We start from the raw sequence: 16,272 nt of genomic DNA, 5'->3' as shown, positions 1-16,272 counted from the left end.
GAAATCACAGAGCTGTCGATTGTTATTGTTACTTGATCAAATTGTTGTCTGTGTCTAGCAGGGCCAACGATCAGCATCTCAGTTTTATCCGAATTTAAAAGCAGGAAATTTCATGACATCCAAGTTTTCACAGCAGCCAAGCACGCCTCTAAATTAGTTGTTTGAGTATGATCATCATCCCTCATAGGCACATACAACTGAGTATCATCCGCATAGCAATGGCATTGTATTCCACGACTGCGTATTTGACCAAGAGGTGAAATATAAAGAGAGGAAAGTAGAGGGCCAAAAACTGAGCCCTGCGGTATGCCATATTTAACGTCACATACTTTGGCGTAATTTATTACAGTAGACACAATGTGTTCTTCCAGATAAGTAGGACTTAAGACAAGGGAGAATTAAACCAGAGACACCAAAATTACAATTTATTCTGTCTAATAGCATACAGTGATCAGTGGTGTCAACGGCTGCACTGAGGTCCAGTAGTAGAAGCACAGAGGTGGAATCAGAGACCATAGCTAGTAGATCATTCACCACACTGGTCAGAGCAGTTTCAGTGCTGTGACAGGACCCGAAAGCCAATTGAAAATGTTCATATAGATAGCTTTCTTCTATATATGGGTCAAAGGTTGTTGATAGACAACTCTCTCTAGTACTTTAGAAAAGAATGGAAGATTAGAGACTGGTCGATAGTTATTAGACCCAGAGTTGATGTGCGGTTTCTTACTTAAGAAGTTTCACCTTACTTAAGAAGATTCATCTTACATAAACCTATTACTTAAGTGCTTTCTCTACAGCTGTCTTAAAATTGCTGGGAACAGTGCCAGCAGTAAGTAATGAATTAACAATGTCTAGCAATGTAGAGCTCAGGAAAGGCCAGAGGTCTTTAAAAAGTGTTGCTGGTAAAGGGTCAAGTAATTGAGTATTTTATTTAGAAGCGGATATGAGCTTAGTCAAAGTATCAATAGAGCTGTAATAACAGCTGTAATAACACAGACTATCAGTGACTCATTTTATGCATATGAATTTGGTAAGACAGGATCTGCAGGTGCTAGAGTTGAAGAGCTCATCTGATCTCATCATCAGCCATTTCTCTGGGGTCGCGTTGTAGTGACAGCAAGCTAAGTAGGGCACTTCAGATGTCTCTTTCCTCAGCAACGCTATTCAGCTCCTCCTGGGTGATCCCAATATGTTTCCAGGCCAGACTGGACATATAGTCCCTCCAGCGAGTTCTGGGTCTACCCTGGGGTCTTCTCCCAGTTGGACGTGCCCAGAAAACCCCCAAAGGAAGGCGCCAGGAGGCATCCTAATCAGATGCCCGAACCACCTCAACTGGCTCCTTTCAACGCGAAGGAGCAGCGGCTCTACTCCGAGCTCCCTCCAGATGTCCAGGCTACTCACCCTATCTCTAAGGGTGAGCCCAGACACCTGACGAAGGACACTCCTTTCAGCTGCTTGTATCTGTGATCTCACCCTTTGGTCACTACCCAAAGCTCATGACCATAGGTGAGGGTTGGAACGAAGATTGACTGGTAAATTGAGAGCTTTGCCTTCTGGCTCAGCTCCCTCTTCACCACAACGGTCCGGTACAATGTCCGCATTATTGCTGATGCTGCACCAATCCACCTGTCAATCTCCCGCTCCATCCTACCCTCACTCGTGAACAAGACCCTGAGATATTTGAACTCCTTCACTTGAGGCAACAACTCATCCCCAACCCGGAGGGAGCAATCCACAATTTTCCATTAGATAACCTTGGCCTCAGACTTGGCAGTGCTGACTCTATGGCGCCACCGCCCCGTGGACCCATCATCTGTGTGGATGAGCCTTGGGGTAGGGTGCAATGCAGACCTGGTAGCAGGCAAAGACGGGCATCTTCTGGCATCGCAGACTGGTCCTCGGGACGTGGATAATATTTATCAATATTGAATAAATGAGAGGTGTGCTGCTTTCACAGCAGATAAAGCATAATCGTTTTTCAATAAGCACTCATGCCAAGATAGGTAAAAAACTTCCCATTTTGATTTTCGCCATTTACGTTCCAGTTTCCTGCAGGCCCGCTTAAGAAGATGTGTCTCATTGTTAAACAAGGGTGTAAGTCATTAGTGAGATTTTCAACAGAGACTGTCTCTACAGTGAAAGGAGCCAAGACTTCAGACTTCTTCTGGCCAAATAAAGCTACAGTGGACAGACCAATGTGGCGAGAGGAAATTACATCTGTGTCGACATTAACAGAAGAGGCCAACAATGCTTCAATTTTAATGAGAAAATGATCGAAGACAGCAGATGTGGTTGGCAAGACACTCGTATCAGAAACGGCCATCCCTATAAATAAAACCAGTTCACGGGTGTTACCACTGCGATGAGTCGATTCTTGAACAAACTGAGCGAACCCAAACATATCAACTTGTGCCAGAAAGGCTTTACTCGGAGGATCAATAGCCTTACTCAGATGAATACTGAAATCACCAAGAATTAGAGTCTCATCAGAATGAGTTACAAGACTTGAGACAGTCCTCCAAGTTCTTCAAGAAATAGTGAGTAAGGGCCAGGAGCATCTCGAGAGAGAGAGCGAGAGAGAGAGAGAGAGAGAGAGAGAGAGAGAGAGAGAGAGAGAGAGAGAGAGAGAGAGAGAGAGAGAGAGAGAGAGAGAGAGAGAGAGAGAGAGAGAGAGAGAGAGAGAGAGAGAGATTTTTTATTTCATTTTAAAAAGTACATTTATTCCAAATACGCAACAGTCCAACAGTCCCACAGCTTATACCCCAAACACAATTATCTTTATAGTCCAGCTCACAAAAAAAAAACAGTTTCAGGGAAAAACAGAAAACATTGAGTAGCCTAAACAAGTATTTGTAAAAAAAACATCTCCTTCAGACAGTTTTTACTTCGTAGCTGTAAAAAAAAGTCCCTTGTGCAGCATGTAGACCTCATGTTGAGCCGCTGAGCTAAGGCCTCGGTGTTGTTGAGTCCCAATCCTGCTGCAGCCACTATGCGCTGTGGGGTGACGGTCGTGGAGGAAAACCGTTTCTGGGAAATCCTGGAAGGCACCAGTTGTAGACAACCAGCCTGGCTCCATGTATCAGCGGCTCCTCCAGCAGCAGTAGGAGGAAGAACGCCCGGTGCAACACACTCACCCACCAAACTCATCTTACACATCTTCAACATTGACCAGGACGGGACATGACTTGTCTTATATTGCCTCTGACTCTTCATGTTGTAATTCTTGTTTAATTTTCAGAACTATTTTCCTTAACCTGTATATCCCCCGATCAGTGTGGCCCCTTTCTTCTGTGTGTCTCATCTGAGATTTAAACAGAGTACAGAAACAATTCTTTGTCGGCAAAGAAGTCCTCAAGTTTGACATTTCTCAAATAGAGAGAGAGAAGAGAGAGAGCGAGCAATGACAGCCTGCTGACATCACAAAATCAACAGCCGCCCTGCATCTCTCAGCTTTCATGGGAAGTCGGGTCTGAGCAGGACAGAGTGGCTGTGCGAGGAGGAGGAGGAACCCACGTCCAGAGCAGACATGCAGGGATGAGCAGCCCAGCTGCCGGCCTTAACAGCCACATGGAATCGAAGAGCGGCGACGGCATTGCTTGCAGAAAATGTCCTCACATTACATGACTTGCTTACTTTGTTCTTTGCTATTAAGATTATTGTAATTTGGAGGGTGGGTCTAAACATTTAGCCGATGGAAGACAGGGCAGGTTAGAAGCAAAGGAATCAGAGAATAAAGACATACTCTCCTGCTTCTTCCCTTACTTTAACAGCAATGTTTGTGTGAGGCCGAAGTGTACACTGGTGAAAAATAACCAGCTAAATGTAAATCAAAAACAAAGAAATCTGGTTTATATCTTAAACTTGGTCACACTTTGGGCTTCAGCGGCCATTTCCCCCCGGGTATCTCTGTGATCCCACACTGCAGGCCTGTCTGGACTTGAAGTACAGATTTCTCTTCTCTGCAGCACCGACGGCAACGAAGCCTCGTCTTTGACGACAGCGAACGGGAGAGGAAAGAAGCCCTGGTTCCATCCGCGGAGGGATAAATTCATTTCACTTCTGAGATGACACTTGACGCTCTGGTTCTTTATTAGTGACCTTTGAACCCAGGAAGCGAGGGCACAGGAATGACATCCTCCCAGCGGGCCAGTGGGCTAGCAGAATGAGGGGTTATGTCTTTGCAACATGGTGTCACGCCCTGCAAACCAGCTGCACACAGCTGGAGACCATTTCTACCGAGGAGCGAGGGGGAAGGAATGAGCAGAAGTATTGGAGCGGTGGGGAAACGGAGGGATGAGGCCATGGAAAATGGCTCAGAAGAGTGGAGGCTAGAAGGCAGGAGAAATCATCTCCCCCCCCCTCCCCCTCCATGAGACGGGCGGCATATGGGCCATGGTTTAAAGTTGAGATTTTAAAAGCGGAGAAACAAAACTGTCTGCGCTGGTTCAGTGATGAGCCAGCCCATAAAAGCGGCCATGATTGTTAAACGTCTGGAAAAAGAAACACAATCTTTTTGCTGGACGGCGCGTTTGATGATAATATTATACAGTTATCCTGTTATAGCTTCTATTCGGGGCAGGGCATTACTTTTACACGAAACCACTGTGTTTTCTCAATCGATATCATCGCCCAAGTGGAACCGTGTTTTCGGCGTCTGCAAGCAGCCAAGGGAGGCGCAGCTCAGCAGCGCCTCCCTGAGCAGGATGACGAACGGGCCCGGATTAACCTTCCCCCTGCCTCGCCACATTACCATACGCCATCGTTCTGGAAGCTTCCCAACTTCCTGAACAAAACTGACACGGACGCGTCACCTCGTGCGCACCTGCCTCCTGTTCTTGTCCTCTCCACTGCTGCAGCCCATCCCTCACTTCTGCCCCCTACCTCCCCCTCTTACTGCCATGCTGTGACGTGCCCAACAGCCGGTAGTAAGAGAGTGGTTTTACATGGCGATGAAGAACAAATTGGCGTCACTATCTAATATTCCATGTTCATTGTACCGTGTGTAGGGCAGAGGCATAGCAGACCCTATACTCTCTCTCTCTCTCTCTCTCCTATAATCTCTTACTCTTTCTCCATACCGCTCAGCCCTCGCTTCTGCCTGGGAACATCTGGATTGTGTCAGTGCCTCAGCTCAGAGAAGGGAGGCTATTACTCACCCCTCCCTCCAACACGTCTCATATCTAACATGAGAGCGGCCATCCAATTTCATCATCACACAATAAATCCCCCTCTCCAACTATGGTTGATTGAAAAAAAAAAAGCATCATGGGAAGTGGGCAGGGAGACAAAGAGGCCGTCTGTGGAGCCGAGTGAGAGGGATGAGAAACAGAAGCCTTGGTAGCTGCTCAGCAGATGTGACTCGGTACAGCACACAGACACGGTTCGATCCCTCATCTTTTACTTTTCTAAGCACATGAGCAAGTCTTGTCAAAAACACAATTCATTTGTCGGCTGCGAGGTACCTGTAGGACAGCTTAACGTCTCATTTTGCTACTGCTAACTCGGGTATTTTGGCAAGGCAGTACCTGAGCCCATGCGGCCTTGTTACCAAAGACCCCTTTGACCTTTAGCTGCCTATTAGTCCATGTGGTGACAAATCCTAAAACTGGAAACTCTAAATATCTATCAGCCAAATATCACTTGGCGGCTGGATATTGGAATTAAAGACGTTTTACTCAGCAGGTCAGTGTTTCTTCTTGATGAAATCGCTGTTTAGTCACTGGTGTTACATGTGTTAGGGTTAGGGTTAGGGTTAGGGTTGTTTATTCTCACACTCCTGACAAGCGGGACTCTGATGTGTTGATGACACAGTAATCATACGTGTACCACTGAAGCATGTCACACCTGACAGCCGAGTGCTTTTACCTGCTAACACACAGCACAGGCTACGCCCACAATACAGGATACACCCGCTACACCCGCTACACAGGCTACACCTGCTATACAGGCCCTACCGGCTACACCCACTACACAGGCTACACTCACTACACCCACTACACAGGCTACACCTGCTATACAGGCCCTACCAGCTACACCCACTACACAGGCTACAACCGCTACACCAGCTACACTCACTACACCCGCTACACAGGCTACACCCACTACATTATAAGGCATGGATTCCCTGTGTGACTTCATAATATTGAGTGTCTTTGTGTGGCTGGATGCTGAGTGGTAGTATAAGTAACATTTATTGGGGCCAATTACAATCAACTTCACCCATTTACAACAACCCAGTCACCCACTGGTCATGCAGCATAAATTATCACTTATCAGAAAATCTTGTGTTGTACATGAGGTGTCCCACTGCATGCAGGTACTGTAGTTCATTAAGTGAAAATTAGCTAGTTTGGCTAAAGTTTATCACACGTTTTAATTCATTTAGTGTGACTAGCCAGTGTGAGACATGACCCAGAGAAATGATTAAAACTGAAGGTGGAATTGAACATGTCCCTGAATGTAGTCTTGAATTCATGTTTTGCAGAATGTAGTATTACATACCCAGTGCTCTCATCCCACACTGGTGTCTGTTTATGTTCAATCAGACGTTCATCTTTTCATCACATACTAATGCTGTGGTCAACATGAAGAGGCTGACTCATTTTTGTCTGGCTGGTTGCACTATTATTATAAATTATATTGACAATAATGACACTGGCCCCATAATCGTTTTGTGAAATAACGGAATAATGAGGAACAACGCTGATTCCATCTTGGCCGAGGGACAGCGGATCAACTCTTCACCCTTGCGCAAGTGCTGAGGGAGGCACGGGAGTGTGACCAAGCCAGTCTACATGTGTTTTGTGGACTTGGAAAAGGCTTATGACCGCGCACCCCAGGGCACTCTGTAGGGGGTACTGCGGGAGTATGGGCTACTGGGGCAGTTGCTACAAGCCATCTGGTGCTCGTATAACCAACGTGAGAGCTGTGTCCGCGTTCTCGGCACATAGTCAAACACGTTTTCGGTGGGTGCTGGACTCCGCCCAGGTTGTCCCTCGTCTCCGATTCTGTTTGTGATATTCCTGGACAGGATCTCAAGGCGCAGCCAAGGTGAGGAGTGTGTCCGTTTTGGGAACCTCAGGATTGCATCTCCGCTCTTCGCAGAAGATGTGGTTTTGTTGGCCTCATCAGAACGTGACCTCCGGCACGCACTGGGACGGTTTGCAGCTGAGTGTGAAATTGCCGGGATGAGTCAGCCATGGTTCTCTACCGGAAAATGGTGGATTGCTCCCTCTGGGTTGGGCATGTGTTGTTGCCTCAAGTGAAGGAGTTCAAGTATCTCGGGGTCTTGTTCATGAGTGAGGGTAGGACGGAGCCGGAGATTGACGGGTGGGTTGGTGCAGCATCAGCATTAATGCGGACATTGTGCCGGACCGTTGTGGTGAAGAGGGAGCTGAGCCAGAAGGCAAAGCTCTCAGTTTACCAGTCAGTCTTCGTTCCAACCCTCATGAGCTTTGGGTAGTGAGCGAAAGGGTGAGATCGCGGATACAAGCGGCTGAAATGAGTTTCCTCCGTAGGGTGCCTGGGCTCAGCCTTAGAGATAGGGTGAGGAGCTCGCACATCCGGAGGGAGCTTGGAGTGAAGCCAGTTGAGGTGGTTGGGGCATCTGATTAGGATGCCTCCTGGATGCCTTCCTTTGGAGGTTTTCCAGGCACGTCCGACTGGGAGGAGACCCCGGGGGAGACCCAGAACTCGCTGGAGGGACTACATGTCCAATTTGGCCTGGGAACACATTGGGATCCCCCAGGAGGAACTGGAGTGCGTTGCTGGGGAGAGGGACGCCCGGAGTGCCCTATGGGGCCTGCTGCCACCGCGACCCGACCCCGGAGAAGCGGCTGAAGATGAGATGGAATAAGATCACATTTTCAAATACTTCTTCTTTTATAGTCCTTAAACAGGGATAGTCAGTGTTCATGAGAAGAAAGGGCCATATCTATCCTACACAAAGTAACATCACATTTCATTATCCCGGGTTTGATCCCAACTTCGGCCTTAGGGATTGATAGCGACTCACCCCACACAGACATACACCTAACATACCCCCATATCATGCGTCTCCTATGGACTGGTGAGGCAACGTCCCTTGTTTCGTAGCACATCCACTGCATACAGAAATGACAACAGGACAACAGCTGGATCAGTATTCATTTTTTGGAAAACATTTTGCGAATGTTTATTATAAAAATATAAATGTTTCCACTACAAATTATCTTACATTAGTAGACAAGGCCATCTACACTTCCAAACACACACACACGCACACACACACACACACGCACGCACACACACAACACTAGGGTCTGGATAGGTGGCATTACAAGTATTGCTTTTTCAAATGTCCCATGTTTATAAAGTAAGTAGAAAAACAAAACACAAGTACAGCCGTCACATAACTTACTATATATGCTACAAAACAACCCCTTTCAACGTTGCATTTTATAATGTTAACAAATAAATAATAACGCAACCATAATTGTTTTTTGTTGTAGAAAAGAAAAGCAAAGTTGACAAGATAAACTATGATACAGAGGAGGTTTTTTTTTCTCCCTTTTTAATTTAAAAAAAAAATGTTGCACAGGTTTTCTCGTCAGCGCTCCTCCCTCTACACACCGGCGTCTGTACAGCAGGGGGCGCCGGATCGCGCTGCTGGCTGCGGTCAACAGGCGGGTTAGGTATGCAGCCTACATGCTAGCCAGCACACAGCAGCGTCCACGGGCAGACGGGGCGGCGGCGAGGCCACCGACACACAACACGGGGGTGGATTTCTCACAAGCACTGACATCTCCCGGGTCCTTTGGCTTACGTTTGTGGGAAGAACGTCCCGCAGGAGGCGCCGCCGCCCTGCTCCCACGCCCTGCTCTCTCCGGAGCACGGCCAATGGAAGCAAAGTGCTTATCCTGTAGATGGGGGCCTAAGGGCTGGGATCACATGACTCCAGAGATAATCCTCAGGGATGCGTCCCGTTCCCGACACAGATCGGTTCAGAGATGCTAGGTATGTGCTGCGCTGCTGGACTGGCCGGGAGAGGCAACCAACCTGACGTAGTCACACTGGACTGGACAAAGACCATCTAAGCTCAAAGGTGCTTCTGGGGAAGCCCGCCATGGGCAGATACTGCTACGGTACTTTATCTCAGAAATGTGTCTGAGGTGCTGGCAGCTTCACAAGCACCTCAGTGCAGGAGTGTTCACCTTGGCTTGCTGAACGTACCATCCATCCACCCATCCACCCATCCATCCATCCACCCATCCATCCACCCATCCATCATCCGAACCGCTTATCCTGCTCTCAAGGCCGCGGGGATGCTGGAGCCGATCCCAACAGTCATTGGGCGGCAGGCGGGGAGACCCCCTGGACAGGCCGCCAGGCCATCACACACACACACACACACACATTCACACCTAGGGACGATTTAGTCCGGCCGAGTCACCTGACCTACATGTCTATGGACTGTGGGAGGAAACCGGACCCCCAGAGGAAACCCACGCAGACACGGGGAGAACATGCAAACTCCACACAGAGGACGACCCGGGACGACCCCCAAGGTTGGACTACCCCTGGGCTCGAACCCAGGGCCTTCTTGCTGTGAGGCGACTGTGCCACAAATTTAATTTACAAATAATTTATCTTGTAAACGAGTTGATTAATGTCTGTGGTGGACTGGCGACCTGTCCAGGCTGTTTCCCCGCCTCCCACCCGATGAGCACTGGGATTCGTTGAAAATCCGAACTTCTCCCCAGAGGGAAATGTTACAAACCCTCCTAGTGACCCATAACTGCCAACTTTCTCCCAGACCTCAGCACTGGACGCACAAACCGACCCCACGCTGAGCCAGAACACTCTCTCCTACCTAGTGGGTCTAACAGTACCCCATCACTTCTATTTCTCACATTCTCTCTTTCTTCCTGTTTGCTTCTCGCTCAGTCTCCCTCTCTGTCCTGCGCCAACCTTTCTTAGCTTCCATTCTCCACCTCTAGCTCTCCTCCGTCCTCCCTTCTTTTCCCCTCACAATAACAAATGAAGAATAAGGAACGCACACATCCTGAGATCTCCGACAAAGGATAACGGGAAAAGCGCTGTAACTGTATGCTCTGTTCATAAGTAAATCACTGTAAAAATAGTGGGTGACACGTGATACGGCCCCGTCCCTTCAAACACACCTTTCAATGCACTGCACATGTGAAAGACTCATGGCTTCCATTTAATGAGACTATATAAATTATCTTAATTATTGCTTTGTGTGACACGTCTACTAATACAAATGCTATAGACCAGCACTACAGAGAAAAATGGCTTGGTTATTGTCATGGTGTATTTTCACAATTATACTAGTTCTGTTCTCTGATGTGTCGAGACAAGAAGTGTAGGTAGTTAGCAAAAATCTCACGCCTCAAAGTTCTGTAGTGCAGGAGGAGTCCACGTTCAGGTGAGTCCACGTTGCCGTCTGCCATGTTCCTCTCCGCAAGGCATCTCAGTCACGCCACTGTCTCACTCCACGGGCTGCCAATCCCGTCTAGCTCGAGGAGATTGTGACCGGATGGTAAAAGCTAGCCCTTCCCAAAGGGTGTGCTTTGCTATCCAGCCCAACCTATAGTGGAAGCTCTGGCACTGAGGCTGTCCGATCCGGGCCCCGAATTCATGTCCAGCCCCCTGGATTCCCCTCAGCCTGCTCCCGTTCTCTTCTTCCTGTGTGTCTTTAAGGCATCTCAGCTTGGATATCGGGAGGGATGAAGGGTTGAAGTTAGCTAACCTGCTGGTCTGCGATGCGTTCTTCCTGTTCTGGTTCTGGACTAGGAGTCCATGGCATCATCTGTCAACCAAGCAACAGATAGGCCCTGTTGTGGAGCATATCTTATTGTTCCTCCATGTTTATTTTGACACAGTTAGAGGGAGCACAGCAACACTAGTCTGCCAAACAGACCGACAGACAGCAAACTGGTGTCTGCTTTTTGCTTGTCTTCTTCTTTTTTTTGTTTGTTTTTTGTTTGTTTTTTTGTTTGTTTTTTGTGTTTTGTTTGTTTTTTTTTTGTTTTTTTTCTTCTTTTGTAGTCTAAACAGGTACTGGACCATTCTTGGTGTGGGAATCGAGGGCTTTGAGGCTGCTCACAATCTTCTTCGGAGGGCCTACAATCGTCACTCCAACCTTTTTTAGATCCCTTTGGGAGAGATGATGGGGAGGAAACAGACAGATACAGTGTGTTAGGAGGATGTGACACCCACGTGACATGCACCTAGCGCTGCTCCGCCCTCCGCCCTCCGCCTTTGCCTCAGCTATCAATCACAGAGAACCATGTTTCCCAGAAGACTGCTGGACTGAAGGTGGCTGAAGGTTCCTCCACAGTCCATTACTGGAGAACCGGGAGGTGGGCCTTAGGGGCTCCGCCGACAGCCGCTATGATGACTGCGAGGGCTGCTGTGTTCGGTTCAGATAAGAGTCAACTGGGTTTCTTTGGACGGGCACACAGGAATACGTGGAAGGGAGCAGCACTGGTACACGTGTCACAGGTAGAAAAACACATGAACTAAGTCATTCTCACAACAACTCTAACCTGCGTTTAATAAGTTGCATGCATTCTGTTATAAACTACTTCATTAGGATGCAAAGTGTGTAGCGATGAAAAGTAACCGTCATCATCCCTGCACATCCCTCATGCAGACAACATACATTTTTTGACATTTCTCGCCCCATGTGCACATGTTATAGGACACAAACACTTGTGTTAGGCTCAGTTTTTATGATGCAGAACAGCAGATAAAAGCCATGGTCATCAAAATAGAATTGCAAGAGATACACATATTTATGCAGAAACACGCACACAAGTGTACAGAATGTTAGGTGGGTCAGAATTTATTCACAGGGCACGGTGGAATGAAGTTTGTCAGGCTTGCCTCCTGTTAACATACTATGGCATCGTATTAGTAGAAGCAGTGGACCTAGACTTAACAGAACCAAGATGTACGTCAGCTCAAACTACGTGGATGCACACAGGGGTTTAGTTGGTCAAAGGCAGCAAAGACAGCAGATATCTAGACATCCTCATTGTAGGCCTGAGCCCTCCACCCACCATCCAGAGCCTAGGAAGAGAAGAGGGGAGGGCTTTAAAGAGTAGTGACCCCCATGGACGGCTCCCATTCTGGACAGGAGGCCGGTGTGATGTGCACCTGCGTCAGCACCATTCTACCAAGACACAGCAAGGCCCAGCAACGTTAGCACCTTCAGACAAACACTCACATGAATTGTGTTGACTCACCACAACGGCCATCGATGAAAGACTGAAACTTGTTTTGTAACACAATATGGATTAAATCCCAGTCTGAACGGGAAACCACTAACAGGGTCTGCAGACCAGATTAGCTTAGAGCTTCAGAGAGAAAAGTGTGTCTAGTCCAGGTAACCAGCTATCAGACTGGTGGCCTGGTGTAAAAGACCACGTCGACGGCTGTGTTTCCCCTCATACAATCGCAAAGGAATTGCATTTGAAATTGAATTGAAAGGATTGATTGGAAATATTGCATTGAAAGCCAAAATTCAGGGGAAATAATACACATAATACAACCAAGTTTTTACACTTGCTCTGGGGAAAACGTCGACGTGTCCGTAAAAATGGATGCAACAGATACAGACCCACACTCCTGAGTCCACACAGTAGCCATGTAGTGCACGTCAGTGTGGGTCTGACATGAACTGAAGAGTGTCAGGTAAAGGACTCGCCCACCGCGTGTCAGAAACTGCAGGTGCAGCAGCCACAGACAGTAGTGGGTGCATTACATTATGATACAGACGACCCGACGTTAAACTGCAACCGCCGGGCCGTCGGCGACTAAACCAGCACCCCCATTTCAGCCCTTGGGTTGTTGTGAGGAGTTGTGTGTGGACACCCAGCAGGGCTAAAAACAAAACCTGTCAAAGGGCGGATGAGTTCCTCTGTGAACCAATGGCCATCCATACCAGGAGAGGAGATAGGGACCACCAGGTACTCCCCCCTACTGAAACACAACGATGACTCAACCTGTTGAGGCATCAGCTGTGCTCCTACGACCTCCATAGGTTATGGAACTGATGATGATGATGATGAATGAGAGGGAGGGCAGGGGAATGGTGAGGATGCAAGTAGTAGAGGTGACAAAGGCGTGTGAGTTTAAATACTTGGGGTGGATTGTCCAAAGTAATGGAGAGTGGGGAAGAGAGGTGAAGAAGAGGGTGCAGGCAGGGTGGAGTGGGTGGAGAAGAGTGTCAGGAGTGATTTGCGACAGCAGGGTACCAGCAAGAGTTAAAGGGAAGGTTTACAAGATGGTTGTGAGACCAGCTATGTTGTATGGTTTGGAGATGGTGGCACTGATGAAAAGACAGGAGGCGGAGCTGGAGGTGGCAGAGATGAAGATGCAAAGATTTTCATTGGGAGTGATGAAGAAGGACAAACAGTATTAGGAACGAGTATATTAGAGGGACAGCTCAGGTTGGACGGTTTGGAGACAAAGCAAGATTGAGATGGTTTGGACATGTGTGGAGGAGAGATGCTGGGTATATTGGGAGAAGGATGCTGAATATGGAGCTGCCAGGGAAGAGGGGAAGAGGAAGGCCAAAGAGGAGGTTTATGGATGTGGTGAGGGAGGACATGCAGGTGGCTGGTGTGACAGAGGAGGATGCAGAAGACAGGAAGAGATGGAAACTGATGATCGGCTATGGCGACCCCTAACGGGATCAGCCGGAGTAGTGGTAGTAGTAGTAGTAGTAGTAGTAGTAGTAAGACAGACACTGATGTTTTAGTTATGTTTACTTTAATCTGTACAGCAACTTAACTCAAACCCAATATTTTCTGAAAGCGTTGGAAATACCCGAGTCGTTTTCAGATATGTATCTTGACCCCAGCCAGCAGCCGGTTTGCATGCTTTCCCCAAGCACAGAAAGCCCAAATCAGTCAGGATTTTCTACTAAATCCATTGTGATCGTTCTGGAAAAAGACTCCAACAAATGGGTCTTGCAGACGAGTGAGTGCACTGGTTCAGCCCGTCCCTCAGAGGTCACAGTGCGGTCAGAGGTCACAGTGCGGTCCGGCCTTATGCTGAGCATCCCGGGCTGGATTCAGCCTGTACAAATCAATACACAAATCCATGGTCCTGGCAAAGGCTGCTGGCCTTGCAGCGTAGATAGAACCGGGTGCGTTTGCCTCAGCTTTCACTGAATAAAATACGGCTCTGATCCAATTTAGCATCCACACGGACGTATGGACACGGTTCAGAGCGCTGCTGACTGGTTCAGAGAGCTGCTGACTGGTTCAGAGCTGCTTACTGGTTCAGAGAGCTGCTGACTGGTTCAGAGCTGCTGACTAGTTCAGAGCTGCTGACTGGTTCAGAGAGCTGCTGACTGGTTCAGAGCTGCTGACTGGTTCAGAGCTGCTGACTAGTTCAGAGCACTGCTGACTGGTTCAGAGCTGCTGACTGGTTCAGAGAGCTGCTGACTGGTTCAGAGAGCTGCTGACTGGTTCAGAGCTGCTGACTGGTTCAGAGAGCTGCTGACTGGTTCAGAGCTGCTGACTGGTTCAGAGCGCTGCTGACACGTTTCAGAGAGCTGCTGACTGGTTCAGAGAGCTGCTGACTGGTTCAGAGAGCTGCTTACTGGTTTCAGAGAGCTGCTGACTGGTTGAGAGAGCTGCTGACTGGTTCAGAGAGCTGCTGACTGGTTCAGAGCTGCTGACTGGTTCAGAGCGCTGCTGACTGGTTTCAGAGAGCTGCTGACTGGTTCAGAGAGCTGCTGACTGGTTCAGAGCTGCTGACTGGTTCAGAGCTGCTGACTGGTTCAGAGCGCTGCTGACTGGTTTCAGAGAGCTGCTGACTGGTTCAGAGCTGCTGACTGGTTCAGAGAGCTGCTGACTGGTTCAGAGCTGCTGACTGGTTTCAGAGAGCTGCTGACTGGTTCAGAGAGCTGCTTACTGGTTCAGAGCTGCTGACTGGTTCAGAGCGCTGCTGACTGGTTTCAGAGAGCTGCTGACTGGTTCAGAGCTGCTGACTGGTTCAGAGAGCTGCTTACTGGTTCAGAGAGCTGCTTACTGGTTCAGAGCTGCTGACTCGTTCAGAGAGCTGCTGACTGGTTCAGAGCTGCTGACTGGTTCAGAGAGCTGCTGACTGGTTCAGAGAGCTGCTGACTGGTTCAGAGCCACTGACTGGTTGAGAGAGCTGCTTACTGGTTCAGAGCTGCTGACTGGTTCAGAGAGCTGGTTACTGGTTCAGAGAGCTGCTGACTGGTTCAGAGCTGCTGACTGGTTCAGAGCTGCTGACTGGTTCAGAGAGCTGCTTACTGGTTCAGAGAGCTGCTGACTGGTTCAGAGCTGCTGACTGGTTCAGAGAGCTGGTGACTGGTTGAGAGCTGCTGACTGGTTGAGAGCTGCTGACTGGTTCAGAGAGCTGCTGACTGGTTGAGAGAGCTGCTGACTGGTTCAGAGCTGCTGACTGGTTCAGAGAGCTGCTTACTGGTTCAGAGAGCTGCTGACTGTTTCAGAGCTGCTGACTGGTTGAGAGCTGCTGACTGGTTCAGAGCCACTGACTGGTTGAGCGAGCTGCTGACTGGTTGAGAGCTGCTGACTGGTTCAGAGCCACTGACTGGTTGAGCGAGCTGCTGACTGGTTCAGAGAGCTGCTTACTGGTTCAGAGCTGCTGACTGGTTCAGAGCTGCTGACTGGTTCAGAGCTGCTGACTGGTTCAGAGCTGCTGACTGGTTGAGCGAGCTGCTGACTGGTTCAGAGAGCTGCTTACTGGTTCAGAGCTGCTGACTGGTTCAGAGCTGCTTACTGGTTCAGAGCTGCTGACTGGTTCAGAGCTGCTGACTGGTTCAGAGCTGCTGACTGGTTCAGAGCTGCTGACTCGTTCAGAGCTGCTGACTGGTTCAGAGAGCTGCTGACTGGTTCAGAGCTGCTGACTGGTTCAGAGAGCTGGTGACTGGTTCAGAGCTGCTGACTGGTTGAGAGCTGCTGACTGGTTCAGAGAGCTGCTGACTGGTTGAGAGCTGCTGACTGGTTCAGAGCCACTGACTGGTTGAGCGAGCTGCTGGCTGGTTCAGAGAGCGGCTGACTGGTTCAGAGCTGCTTACTGGTTCAGAGCTGCTGACTGGTTCAGAGAGCTGCTGACTGGTTCAGAGCTGCTGACTGGTTCAGAGAGCTGCTGACTGGTTCAGAGAGCTGCTTATTGGTTCAGAGCTGCTGACTGGTTCAGAGCTGCTGACTGGTTCAGAGAGCTGCTGACTGGTTCAGAGAGCTGCTTACTGGTTCAGAGAGCTGC

General features: G+C 48.8%; 1 protein-coding gene across 3 annotated transcripts in view; it reads right to left on the bottom strand.

Moving 5' to 3' along the window:
- Positions 1-8,142: 8,142 nt before the first annotated feature.
- epha3 (eph receptor A3) overlaps positions 8,143-16,272 on the bottom strand; it is a 181,859-nt gene continuing 173,729 nt past the window's right edge. For 2 of the 3 annotated variants that reach the window (XM_056289268.1, XM_056289270.1), the window contains one exon: positions 8,143-11,156. In XM_056289268.1, the coding sequence (XP_056145243.1) occupies positions 11,051-11,156 (106 nt within the window). In that variant the 3' untranslated portion in view covers positions 8,143-11,050. Of the gene's footprint in view, positions 11,157-12,065; positions 12,179-16,272 lie in introns of all 3 variants that reach the window. The other variant, XM_056289269.1, reaches the window with a different exon arrangement.

The sequence above is a fragment of the Lampris incognitus genome, chromosome 11 (assembly GCF_029633865.1).
Source record: "Lampris incognitus isolate fLamInc1 chromosome 11, fLamInc1.hap2, whole genome shotgun sequence".
In the NCBI taxonomy this organism is placed as follows: Eukaryota; Metazoa; Chordata; class Actinopteri; order Lampriformes; family Lampridae; genus Lampris; species Lampris incognitus.
This window is presented reverse-complemented; position numbering and strand designations above follow the sequence as displayed.